We start from the raw sequence: 14,228 nt of genomic DNA, 5'->3' as shown, positions 1-14,228 counted from the left end.
TTCTGCTGCATTTCCTACAGTAAGGTGACTACACTTCAAAAGTGCTTCCTTGGCTGTAAAGTGCTTTGGGATGTCCTGAAGTTGTGAAAGGTGCTACAGAAATGCAAATCTATTTATCAGGGTTATGCTCATATCCTGTCAAAGTATTGGTTTCTCTCTGGGGCATGGTTCATTGAGAGCTCTCCAGTGCCTCGTCTGAGTGATGGTGAATGTTGTCAGGCTCTTTAAGCATACATCTATAAAATACATCAGAGGGCACAGAGATCAAAAACATTGTTGACTTGAGACAAACTGATCGGCACGTTCCTACAACATTGGACAACCTTATTTCTGTCCTCACTCAAATGTCCACACGTGGGCCCTTTTCAGGACAGGGTGCCAGATTCTGATCAGGAGCTGGTAACCTGTTCAGTTGGCCTTGCCATTAACCTAGCACTACTGAGACCAGTGCCCTAGTTTTCTTCCCAGGTTAGGCATCAGTTATAGACTCATAGACGTTTACAGCACAGAAGGAGGCCATTCGGCCTATCGTGTCCATGCTGGTCAACAAAGATCTGATTACACTAATCCCATTTTCCAGCACTTGGCCCATTGCCCTGGAGGCTATGGCAATGCAAGTGAATATCTAAATACTTCTAAAATGTTATGAGAGTTTCTGACTCGATCACCCTTTCAGGCAGTGAGTTCCAGACTCCCACCACCCTCTGGGTGAAAAAATTTCTCTTCAAATCCCCTCTTAGCCTTCTACCTGTTACCTTAAATCTATGCCCCCTGGTTATTGACCCCTCTACTAATGGAAAAAGTGCCTTCCTATCCACCCTATCTATGCCCCTCATAATCTTATACATCTCTATCAGGTCCCCTCTCTGCTCCAAGGAAAACAACCCCAGCCTATCCCCATCTTTCCTCATAACTCAGACCCTGCAGCCCAGGCAGCATCCTGGTAAATCTCCTCTGCACCCTCTCCAGTGCAATCACATCCTTCCTATAATGTGGTGACCAAAACTGCACACAATACTCCAGTTGTGGCCTAACCAACGTTTTATACAGTTCCAGCAAAACCCCCCTGCTCTTGTATTCTATGCCTCGGCTAATAAAGGCAAGTATCCCATATGCCTCCCTAACCATCTTTTCTACCTGCCTGCTACCTTCATGGATGTGTGGATATGTACACCAAGGTCCCTCTGATCTTCAGTACTTTCAAGGGTCCTACCATTCTTGGTGTAATCTCCTGCCTTGTTAGTCTTCCCCAAGTGCATTACCTCACACTTTTCCGGGATGAATTCCATTTGCCACTGCTCTGCCCACCTGACCAGTCGATTGATATCCTCCTGCAGTTTACAGCTATCCTCCTCACTATTTACCACCCTACCAATTTTTGTGTCATCCGCGAACTTCTTGATCATACATTTCAGTTCAAATCATTTATGTACACCACAGACAGCAAGGACCCCAGCACACCCTGCAGAACCCCACTGGAAACAAACTTCCAGTCACAGAAACATCCCTCTACCATCACCCTCTGCTTCCTGCTTCTCAGCCAATTTTGGATCCAACGTCCCACTTTGCCTTGGATCCCATGGGCTCTTACTTCCTTGGCCAGTCTGCCACGAGGGACCTTATCAAAAGCCCTGCTAAAGTCCATGTGGACCTCATCAACACTCCTGGTTACCTCCTCAAAAATTTCGGTCAAATTTGTCAAACATTTCCTTCCCTTAACTCAACACAGACCAGGGACCGACTCTGGGGATCCTCCTTGTCGGTCTGGCTCAGTTTTACGTTACCAGACAAATGCCTGAGGAAGTGCACAGATTCATGTATTTGGTTGTTACCAAGGAGCAAAATGTTTACTGGCTTATCTGTGAATAAAACTTGCTGTGACTCAGAATAATTGCATATGCCTCATCTAAGCAGGCTGATTGAGCCCTGGCTGTGATCCTGGTTTGTGTATTCTGATTTAATACCATGTGGTCACGGCAGGAATTATGCTTCAAGTTTCAACCCTGCTTGCTGAGCATGTCACATGGAGTCATTGCAGCACACAAAGAGGCCGTTCGGCCCATCAATTCCATACTTTTTCTCCCCCAATGCTTGCATCCTGAAGACAGAGATATAACCTTGAGTGTCAGGTTCCTCCCAGTGCCCGACCCAAAAGGCAGTCCTGGTGTTGGCTTCATGACGACTCGCTGCTTTCCACTATTCTGTAAATACAACTTAACTTAGCCAAGTGAAGGACTGTCACGCTAATTCTTCCCCTGTCATTCAGCAACTCAGTACAGCTCAATCGACCTTGGACACTCGGTGTGTGGCAAGAGTGAAATTACTTTTCCCTCACTGACGCCGTGAACTCCTGATTCAGTTTGAAAGAAAGACTTGTGTCTATATAGTGCCTTTCATCATCCCAGGATGACCCAAAGTGCTTTACAGCCAATGGAGTACTTTTCGAAGTATAGTTACAGCTATAATGTATGTAAACATTGACAGTTTGTGCACAGCAAGTTCCTACAAACAACAATGTGAAAATAACCAGATAATTTTCTTCAAAATAGCAATGGGATCCTTTACTTCCTCTCGAGAGAGCAGACAGAGCTTCAGTTTAATATCTCTTCCAAAAGAAGTGCCTTCAAAAGTGCAACACTCCTTCAGCTCTGCATCAGAGTCTCAGCCTGGATTATGTGCTCAAGTCTCTGGAGTGGGGGTTGAATCCACAACTTTCTGATTTACTACTACCCCTGACCGCTTTGTACTGAATTGTAATTACTTTAGTTCAACAATGCCACTTTTTTGAGGGATTAATATTTTAAAGAAAAAAACAGTGCTTTCTTCTATGGGTTTGTGATCAGTTTTGCTTCTTTTCAATCATGGAACTCAATCTTGGCATTTACCACTGCTGACGGCTTTGATATAGAGAAGGGCACAATAATATGAGTGCGAGTTGTTGACACGCTCTGCATGAGGAATGTGTATGCTGAAGATGTTGAACTTCATATCCTATTGTGCGGAGAGGGACTACTTGTCCCTGTCCTGCCCTTGAATCTTTGCACTCGGGTTGGCAAGCCAGACTCAGTTGGGCTGCTGGATTCCGTTCTGAACACAGGGCCACTGTCTGCATTCGTTTCATTCACAGCCATGCTGATGTTATAGAAACCACTGGCCTTATCCCAGTGGCAGAATTGTAGACCCACGTGCTCCTGGGCTTATGTTCTTGGTTCCTGGAACTCTGGGCTTGTTTACATTATAAATGTGGAGCCGGGGGAAGGGGGACCTGTGGATTTGCATTTTGCTGCATTTAGAAGTGACTTGAGACTGATACGATGCATTGGATGATCGGTATTGGCAGTAGAATCATAGGATGTTAGTGCAAAATCAGACCATTCAGCCCATTGACACTGTGCCATTGTATTTCCCCATGAGACACTTTGTTTAATTCCACTTTCCTGCATGCTTCCATTTAATAATCTTACTTATAAACTTCCCTGCCAAATTTTTCCATGATTACATTTAGCTTTAGAATGAAAATTACATATGTAAACAAGTTACATTGTAAACATGTCACACTGTAATTACACCATCCCACCAGTGATGGCAGGAAGGCATAACAAGTGTGACAAGTTTACAAAGGCAGTTTGCAACTATAAATAAGAATATATTCATCTTATCAATTTCCTTTCAGTTTAAAAAAAATCCTTGGGCTGGGTATTTCTCTTTTTAAAGTGAGGTTAGTTCATAACCATCAGGAAAGACTGAACAAACTCAAGCTGTTTTCTCTTGATGAGCAGTGTTTGAAAGGTGGCATTTAAAGTTAGGAAAGGGTTCAATAGGGTTGACGTAAAGAAGATATTTCCACTAATGGGGAGACTAAAACTAGAGGTGATGAGTATCAGATGGTCACTAATAAATCCAGTAGGGAATTCAGGAGAAACTTCATTACTCAGGCAGCAGTTAGAATGTGGAATTTGTGACCACGGAAAGTTGCTGAGGCGGGCAAATAGCATTGATACATTTAAGGGACAGCTAGATAAATATAAGAGGGAGAAAGGAATCGAAGGATATTCTAATAGGGTTAGGCGAATTAAGGTTTGAAGGAGGCTTGTATGGAGCATATGGATATAGGAATTTTACCTTTTGAACTGTAATATAAATTGCTTATCATCTGTAAATGTTCTACTTGAAGGAAATTTGGACAGTCCTAATGGGTTTGAGTCCACAGCATAAAACTGGCCCCAGCTGAAACTGTATTTGTGTTTGCTGCTTGCTTAACAACAATAAATGGACCTCAAGTGATAATCTCACTCAGAGGCCACAAGATGGTTGGGGTAGGGAATGGGGATAACTCCCTTTTGATGACCCTTCTGATGTTGAACCGAAGCACATTGGGGTATTGTGGAGAAAGCGTCACTCTCCATCTAACCCTTGTTGTGCCTGACTTTAGTTCAGACATCGCCCTAAATGGAAAGGTGTTCCTTTCCCAGGAACAAAGTTCCTTTGCCTTGATGAGCACACAACTCCCAAACAAAAAGTGAGACAGAAAGAAATGATGCATGCTTGTAGCATTCCAAAGTACTTTGTAATTTACATTATGTCTGTTTAAATCAACATTAATTGACTTGCATTTTTCTGACTCATTCTTGGGCAAATCCCATCATTATTGTTATCTAGAGATTATTCATGTGGATAATAAAATTGACGTGTTTTTTATTCTTTTATGGGATGAGAGTATTGCTGGCTAGGCCAGCATTTGTTGCTCACTCCTAATTGCCTTTGAGAAGGTGGTGATGAGCTATCTTCTTGAACTGCTGCAGTCCATCTGGTCTAGGTACACCCACAGTGCTGAGAGCGAGTATCCTGCTATTGAACTTGAGTTCTGACTGACTTGTAATGCTTTCTTCTTAGGTCTCTTGATGGAAGACTCCAAGTTTCCCATCGGAAAGGTCTGCCCCACGTCATCTACTGTCGCCTATGGCGTTGGCCAGATCTTCACAGTCACCATGAGCTTCGAGCCATGGAAATGTGTGAATTTGCCTTTCACATGAAAAAAGATGAGGTCTGCGTGAATCCTTACCATTACCAAAGAGTGGAGACACCAGGTGAGTGTACAGCACAGATTCAGACTGCTCAACCCAACAGGTCCATGTTGGTGTTTATGTTCCGTATGGGTCTCCTCCAAACCCTAATTCACCCATCAGAATATCCTTCTATCCCTTTGCCCCTCTTTATACATATCTAGCTTTCCCTTAAATGTATCAACGTTATTTGCCATCGCAGATGAACGTAGGGAGGGGAGTTTGGACAGTCAGTTGAAGATCAGACAGCATGGCTGCATTCATAGGCGTACTGATGTGTGGAGGTGGCTGACGCCAGCTACCTTTGCATGAGGTTGAAGAATGGAGCAGGAAAGAAAGAAGGAATTTGTAAATCACCTTATCATGTCTCAAGAGACCCCAATTATTTATTTTCAAGTACAGTTACTGTTGGAAAACGTGTTAGCCAGGGTGTGCACAGCAAAGTCCCACAAACAATGCAATGAACAGAAGTGCATAAGAAATAGCAGGAAAAGGCCATCTGGCTCTTTGATTCTGCTGCTCCATTCTCCTAGCTCAATTCTATCTTCTTGCACAACCCCCATATCGCCTAATTCCATTAGTGCCCAAAAAATTATCGATCCCTGTCTTGAATGTACTCATGAATGCCATTTAATTTGTTTTGAGGGAAGCAAGTTGGTCAAGACACCTAAGAGGGCTTCTTGCTCTTTCAAATGTGCTATGCAATCCTAAACATTCACCTGAAGAGACAGCCTCTGTTTAACCTCCTTGTTCAGTGGATCAATGCAGCACTCCCTCAGCACTGCACCGGTGTAATTATCATTACTCAGGTTTTGGAATGGGGCCTTAAACCAAAATGTTATGACTCAAAGAGGTGAGAACTTGCCAAACTGACACCCATTTGGTACAGGAAGACCCAATTAGGGCTTGGAAAGGGCACAACTTTAAATAGGGAAGTTCTGGCATTGGCCTCACATATAAAGGAAACCAAGTCCTTTCTATTCTTTGTGTGTTTTTCTTTACAGTTTTACCTCCTGTTCTTGTGCCAAGACACACAGAGGTGCCCTCTGAATTCCCACTCCTGGATGACTATACACATTCCATCCCAGAGAACACAAACTTCCCAGCAGGCATCGAACCACAGAGCAACTATATACCAGGTATTAAATGGTGCTTAACGGAACATTCTGGTAAATTACATTTCCTGTTATTTGCGATGTTAGAAATGCAAATTATTCCATCGGCAGACAAAATGTAATACAGTGGAAAGTAACTCGTTTTATCTTGGAGCAGAATTTGAAAGAACTTCACCATAGCATGCTATCAGACTGTAACACATCAGTGTCAAAAGTAGCTTCTGCATACAAAAACAGAATTACCTGGAAAAACTCAGCAGGTCTGGCAGCATCGGCAGAGAAGAAAAGAGTTGACGTTTCGAGTCCTCATGACCCTTCAGCAGAACTGAGTAAAGTTAGGAGAGGGGTGAAATATAAGCTGGTTTAAGGTGGGGGGTGGGGTGGGGGGAGAGAAGTTGCGGGGGGAGGTGGAGGGTGGTAGTAGGGACAAGCAAGCAGTGATAGGAGCAGATAATCAAAAGATGTCACACAAAGGAACAAAGACGTGTTAAAGGTGGTGATATTATCTAAGAGAATGTGCTAATTAAGAATGGATGGCAGGACACTCAAGGTACAGCTCTAGTGGGGGTGGGGTGAAATAAGACTAACAGGGCATTACAGGTATAGATTTAAAAATAATGGAAATAGGTGGGAAAAGAAAAATCTATATAAATTATTGGAAAAAACAAAAGGGAAGGGGAAGAAACGGAAAGGGGGTGGGGATGGAGGAGGGAGTTCAAGATCTAAAGTTGTTGAATTCAATGTTCAGTCTGGAAGGCTGTAAAGTGCCTAGTCGGAAGATGAAGCTCCTGCACACTTGCATGAGATAGTTAATGTGGAATACAGATTGTAAATGTCTTTAGCAGATTTCCACCTCTCGCCATCACAGATTGGTAAAGGAACATAGTTGTTGTGGGGCACTATAGTTTTTGGTGAGTCTTTTGAACTGGTGGTAAAGGAGGTGCAACATGTCAGACACACTTCTTCTTTCCAAAGCTGGGTGTTGTGTTGTAATTATGAGGTACGACTGCTGCAAGGGAAGAGGGTGATTGCTGATAATGATTACACGCCATTATCTCAGCTCCTGATATAAGCCTGAAAATCCAGAAGAAAGGATGCTGTATCACATGATAATTTTCATCTCCACATTTTCTGATATTGTGAATGATTCTTTTGCTGCAATATGCTGCCTTGTTTTTTTAAATCACCGACCATTGCTGACTGTAATGAGAGTTGCGTTTGCAAATTGATGTCTATGTGTGAATTCAGACTGTTTGGACATTAAATGATTCCAGGCCGCTGCTGTATAAGTAATCACGGTGCCCGAGATCCCCGGTTTGGTTCCTGGCCTGTGCTCAGTTGTCTAGCCTCTGCTCAAGCAACTGTTAAAATTCTGCAGTTGGGTTCAGAGATGTTGGTATGGAAAGGAGAGAGTAGAAATAGTCAGGGTTTGTTGTTCCTGATCACAGTCCTGTAACACCAAGACAGTGACTGCCGGGGTTCATCCATGAGAAATGGCTGGAGAGTGACGATTCTCCATGGACCTGAAGCCTACCAAGAGTCAGTGTCTATGGCGGGGCAAAGGGGCTGCAAGTGGCCAATTTAACTGCTTTATTGTGCAAGGTGAACTGTACACACTGGGTACAAAACCATCACCTGTATAGTGTAAACAATTAAAGACTAATTCTATTTAATAAGAGATCAAAGCAGCAGCATCAGCTGTGGCTCAGTTCATAGCACCCTCGCCTTTGAATCAGAGGGTTGTGGGTTCATGTCCCACTCCCGAAAAACCAAGAACTGTGATTGTACTGGAAAGAAGTTGCAATCTGTGACTGTTGGTAACTCGAAAGAGTTTCCATCCAATTTACATATGCCCTTCCCCCACTTGTTAACAACATGCCAGATATCCACATTACATCACTGAGGAGTGACTGTGGTACATCTTACGTCCTGTTTCTTTTTTTTTTAAGTTTCAGATTTTTATCTCGTCCATTGTCCCTCCACCTCAAAAAGCTAAATGAACATCCTCGAGTGAGGTGTGTATCAGATTTGTCCTTATGAAGGACCCCAACCCACAAACATTTCTCTGTTTATCTCTCAGTTGGAGGTATTTCCAGATTTTTGTTTTTGCCTCAAATTCTCAGCATTTGCATCCTTTTTGTTAAACCAGGGTTCAGCTCAACAACAGAAAATAGCATGTGGGTATAACCATTAGCATGTGGTTGGTTGGCAGTTACTGTACAAAAAGCAGGTGGGTGGTAGAAGACCTCACTAGTTTATGTGCACAGCAGCGTACCCTGCCCAAGGCTGTTTGAATATATTTCCAGCTTGCATAAGACATTTGAGACTGTTTCTAAGATGGAAGATAGAGACCCAGATCCAGTGGATGCCCAGGGCTGAGAAGTCCTTTACCACAATATACCTTGCTTCAAACTAACGCATTGAGTTAAAAGTTGATTTATTCATGATGCACAAGACAGATTTTATTTAAGTCTGGATGCGAATAATTTAAACAAACATAAATGTGGAATTTTAAACCCAATCTGTTAAGTGCATCATCTGTAAACCATGGCTGACAATGTTAAGTAACAGTTTCAGGATGTCACATATCTAAATATAATAGGGTCATGTCGAACTTTGTGTTTGTTATGTGCAGTGTGATGAAACTACACCTTCTGCTAAAGGGCAAAAACCATTGGATAACCAATGGCCAAAGTGCCAAATCTCCAGAGGAAAGACAGACCAGTTTGGGAAAAGAACTGGACCCCAGTAAGATATCTGTGCCCTCCATCATTGAAATAGAATCTGTAAATGAAACTCAAATTGAAACAAAACTTAGCCTAACTTTGATCTTCAAAATATGTATCTGAGTGTTGCATTGATACATTTAAAAATGATGTTTCTTCCTTCTTCTTGGTTAGAGACACCACCGCCAGGTTACATCAGTGAGGATGGAGAAACCAGTGACCATCAGATGAACCATAGCATGGACACAGGTAATATGTGGCGAGGGAGTCATGTGTCAAATCTCAAAGACCCATGTAAGGAGAGAGCAGTTGGTGTGAAACTGACCAACTCAAGTTAAGTACAGAAGTATTCTAACTGGTGTCTTTGTAGCCATAGTTCATATGCTGTTAGAATTAGAGAAAGTGGGAACTGGTGATTTAATACACTGTGCTTCTGCCTCGGAAGGTAGATTTTTGCCTAAGGCATAAGGCACTTTGCAGTGGCAGAGTTGAGGGAACTTTTATTTTACATCTGACTGTACTTATGTCCAGTGTCCAAATGCCCCAGTGTAATCCTCCCCCTGGCATTATTTACTCCTAGCTTTCTCTGGAATGGGGTTACCAAACCTGACTGGCCATATTCCTGGAGGCTTTAGCACATGATCTCCTGCCCCACCCACATCCACTATTGGTCACCCAACACATCCACCCTCACCACCTTCCACACCATACCAATCAGAAAAGAAACACTCAATTGGATGATTTTTGACTAGCAGTAAATTTCCAATGTTTTTATAATGAATAAAAGTGTTCAAAGATTTTTTTTAAAAAAAACATAATCTTTTAACACCCCAGCTGGTGAAATTTAAATTCAATTAATTATTTTTTTTTAAATCTGGAAGCTAACCTCAGTAACGGTGCCCATGAAACTACCATTGATTGTTGTAAAAACCTATCTGCGTCACTAATGCCCTTTTAGGGAAGGAACTCTGCTGTCTTTACCCGGTCTGACCTTTGTGTGACTCGAGACCTGCAGCAATGTGGTTGACTCTTAACTGCACTCTGACATGGCATAACAAGTCATTTCAAGTCAGTTCAAAGGTGATTAGAGAGAGGCAACAAATGCTGACTTTGTCAGTCTTGCCCAAGTCCTGTGAAAGAATTTTTAAAAAATAACTTTTTCTAAATGAGAAGGTTCAACCCTCATCTCAGCTGGTAGCATTTGAACTAGTTTCTTTATTGCGAAAGCTAAATGACAAGCCATGGGTGTAGGTGATCGTTAAGACTGAAGAAAGTGGGAGTCAGGGTGAGATATATCAAGAACTAGTGATTACCTAACACTTTTAGGGAAAGTGATAGTGGGAGGTGTGAGGTAGTGACTAAGGTAGCAGACACAAACAATAAGGTTAGTCAATTCCTTTTAAAATTAAAAAAAAAACTATTTGGATATTATATTTGAATACTGTGCAATTTAAATTATATTTCTGTTGACATTGATATTAATTTCATAGCTAAATATGCAAAGATATAAAATATTAGTATAAGGCCATCACTATTGTAGAACACCTTTCTAAATGAATTGCTTCCCAGCCTTGATCCTTATTGCTGCTCTGTCTCTTCTTAGGTTCTACAGCTGATTTGTCTCCAAATCCCTTGTCGCCCACCCACAGTAACTTGGGTAAGTGCTCCTGTAGCTGAAAGGCCTCAAGGCTCCTCAATCCAAAATGCATTGATTGAAGGGTTAAGTTTTTCCTGGTTTGATAGGGTAGAAGTGGAGAAAATGTTTGTACTTGTGGGGAGGTCCAAAATAAAAATGATAGTGACAAATTCAATCTGGAATTCAGGAGAAGCTGCTTTACCCAGAGAGTGGTGAGAATGTGGCACACTTAACATTTAGTTGAGATAAATACCACAGATGCATTTTAGGGGAAGCAGGATAAACACATGAGGGAGAAAAGAATAGGAGGATATGGTGATGGGGTGAGATGAGCATAAGAGGGCTCAGGTGAAATGCTAGTGCAGATCGCTTGGGCTAAATGGTCTGTTTTGTGCTATAAGCTCTCTGGCAGGCCAAGTTTGGGTGTGAACGATGAGATCTAACCTTCCTACTCTTTGACTGAGGCAGACACTGGATCATAGCACAGAAACAAGCACTTGGTTCTTCAAAGTTGCACTGGTTTTCTCCACAGCTTGGCCAAAGAGGTTGGCTTGAAGGAATGCAGCCTCACTATATTTACGCCGTAGTGTAAATGCATCCAAAATTAGAGTGCCTTTAACAAAACACCGCAGTGCCAAGTAAAGGTATGGTGTCTCAAATCCAGCTATTGGAAAACCGGCGATGTCTGAAAACCAGACGCTTTTAGGCTGCCCTGCATGCATTTTAATTATCATTCGATGAGTAAAGTAACTTAGTGGCTTGTTCAGCTAGGTGCTGCGTTGGCGTGGTGGTACTTCTACTAGATAGCGGCTTCGCGTGCCTGTCTTTTCCTGCACTCCAAGTGGCCTGAGTGACCCTTGACCCAGCCCGAACTAGCTGACCCAAAAACCAGAAAGACCTGAAATCCAGCATGGGCTCAGTCCCAGGGTTGCCAGTTTTGAAATACTGTACCTGTACATTGTGTGTTCTCAAAGGCATTGTGTTTCTATTCTTCTTCACTGTGCTTGTGTTTACTAACACGCTTCCTCATTGAGTTTATTCCTTCCGCTTTTGAAGCCAAAACTTTGCTGCCCGTATCCTAACTGACACCAAGTCCCATTCACCCACCACCCTTACCCTTGCTGACCTACACTGGCTCCCAGCCTGGCAACACCTGATATTTAAAATTCTCATCTTTCAGTCCATGGCCTTGCCTCCTCCCTTTTTCTGTAACCTCTGTCAATCCTACACCTCTTGGCGATCCCTGTGCCTCTCCAATCCTGGCTTCTTGCACATCCTCCATTTTCTTTGCTCCACCATTGGTGGCCTTACCTTCAGCTGCCTGGTTCCAAGCTAAGACTCGTCGGTAGCTCTCTTGCCTCTGAGATGGAATATTGCAGGTTTAACTTCCACCTCAAAAGCTGGAAGCATCACCTTGATTTTTGTTCTCTGTTGCAGTACTGAGGGAGTGCTGCACTGTTGGAGGTGTATCTTTTTGGATGAGACGTTAAATGAGGCTCTCCCTACCCTCTCAGGCATAGCTAAAAGATTCGACAGTGCTATTTGAAGAAGAGCAGGGGAGTTCACTTTCAACATTTATCCCTCCGTCAACAGCTCTAGTTAGGCCAGAGCTGTTTGTAGGAGCTTGCTGTGCACAGATTTGATGCTGTGTTTCCCACATTACACTTCAAAAAGTCCCCCTTTGTCTGTAAAGCTGTTTGGGGACCCCCTGGAAGTTTTGATAGGCGCTATAGAAATGCAAGTCTTTGCTCTTCTGCCTTTTTAACTGTACTATCCAAACACTGCCTAGCCGGATAGCACCCAGTTTAGCAGAGATTGAAGCTGGGGCCTAAGCATGAATTTGCAGCCACGTTTCGTTGGCCAGACTGGGGAGTTGACAGCGCATACTTCGGAGCTGTCGTTTCTCAAGTGATCAGAAAATGAAGTGAGGTTGGAAGTTCACCTCCAGGTCACAGAGTTTACATTGGCAGCTGGCCCACGGTTTAAGCTTTGTTTGCCTGTCATGGCTGAATGCGGCTGCAGTATACTGCCCCACAGTGAACAAGAGGCTGTTGTTTGATGTTGAACAGCAGTGGCTGAGCAGAGAGGCTTCAGGGCAGCTCTGTATTTTGCCAACTGCTGCTGGGCAGGGCTTGAAGTCTGGGAACTTTTGCTTCTAGCAATGTACGTGTGCTAGGTCTGTCTAATTAGCACTTGAGTTAAAAGTATAATGCGTGTTGACATGCAGAAATTTATACTTTAAACTCAACAATGTCCACAAAGAACAAATATATAGTTTGTGGGTTCCCCAGATGATTGAGTTGCTGACCCGAGCGTTTTACAGATTAAGATGAACCCAGGCTTGATCGTTACACTGTGTTGAGTTAATCGCTACCTATGGACTTGGCATCCCCGGCTTAAAGAAGGGGAAAATCAACCTTGTTTCCCACTCCCGGGGCGGACTTTTAAGACCCCATTGTGGTGGGGGCGGAGCCGTGAAACGCAGCGAGCTGTTCAAAACTCCATTGACTTTGGGACCGTAAAATCCCACCAGTGTAAAGCTCCACCCCTAATCTCTGTGCAATAATCCAGGCCAGAAAGTGCATGTTTGTGGATTTTTGGTAGGATAGGATCCAGCTCTTTTATCACGCCCTCCTTGACAGACTGGCATGGAAACACTCATCATCTTCAGTAACAAAAACAGAAAGTGCTGGAAAACCTCAGCAGGACTGGCAGCGTCTGTGGAGAGAGAAACAGAGTTAACATTTTGAGTCCAATATGACTCTTCTTTGGAACTCATCATCTTCAGGTCGCACTTGGAGAAGGGCTAATAGAATAGGATCATACCCCAGTGAGACTGACTGTACCTTCGTTGTTGCTGGGTCAAAATCCTGGAACTCCCTACCTGACAGCACTATGAGTGTACCGACAGCACTCGGACTGCAGTGTTTCAAAGTGGTGGTGCTCCGCAAACGTCTGAATTAGGGCGGGGCAATAAATACTGGCTTGCCAGTGACGCTATTATTTCGTGAATGACTGACTGACTGTTTATAAAGAAAACTGGGTTTTTAATCTGGGCTTTGATTGAAGTATACAAGATCCTGAACGGCTTTGACAAGGTGAACTGTGGGTGAGTCCAGAACTAGGGGGCACTGTTTTAAAATTAGGGGTCGTCCTTTTAGGACAGAGATGAGGAGAAACTTTTTATCTCAAAGGGTTGTGCGACTTGGAATTCTCTGCCTCAGAAGGAAGGGGAGGCGGGGTCATTGAATATTTTTAAGGCAGAGATGGATGGATTCTTGTTAGGCAAGGGAATCGAGGGGTATTGGGTTTAGATGAGAATGTGGAAACCGAAACACCAGAAGATCAGCCATGATCTTATTGAATGGCAGAGCAGGCTCGAGGGGCCGAATGGTCTACTCCTGTTCCTATTTCTTATGTTCTTATGTTTTTGCCTCCATGAGGAAATTGCCTGGTTTCAGGTGGGATGAGAAATGTGATACAGAGGCATGGTAAACTGTGTGGGGGCAGGCTGGATGGACTACTGCATTTTTACCTGTCCATTATTGCTCGTATGTTGAACCAACTGGCTGGATAAGCATAGAAGGTGTATTGTTGAACTCTGACCTTCAGCTTTACTGGAGAGAGACTGTAGGTTGGGGGCAGATTTTGTTCCCTTGCCACAGCCCAAGGGGTAGTGGGACAAATG

At 43.3% G+C, this 14,228-nt stretch overlaps 1 protein-coding gene across 2 annotated transcripts in view; it reads left to right on the top strand.

Moving 5' to 3' along the window:
- The window catches only part of LOC144668271 (mothers against decapentaplegic homolog 3), a 136,351-nt gene that overhangs the window by 91,733 nt on the left and 30,390 nt on the right, over window positions 1-14,228 (top strand). For both annotated transcript variants that reach the window (XM_078530085.1, XM_078530084.1), the window contains 4 exons: window positions 4,894-5,087; window positions 6,068-6,202; window positions 9,079-9,153; window positions 10,508-10,561. In XM_078530085.1, coding sequence (XP_078386211.1) covers window positions 4,894-5,087; window positions 6,068-6,202; window positions 9,079-9,153; window positions 10,508-10,561 — 458 coding nt within the window. The remainder of the gene's footprint in view (window positions 1-4,893; window positions 5,088-6,067; window positions 6,203-9,078; window positions 9,154-10,507; window positions 10,562-14,228) is intronic.

Source organism: Cetorhinus maximus, chromosome 26 (genome assembly GCF_964194155.1).
Source record: "Cetorhinus maximus chromosome 26, sCetMax3.hap1.1, whole genome shotgun sequence".
NCBI classification, from domain to species: Eukaryota; Metazoa; Chordata; class Chondrichthyes; order Lamniformes; family Cetorhinidae; genus Cetorhinus; species Cetorhinus maximus.
Note: the sequence above shows the minus strand (reverse complement) of the source record. Positions and strands in the feature narration are given on the sequence as shown.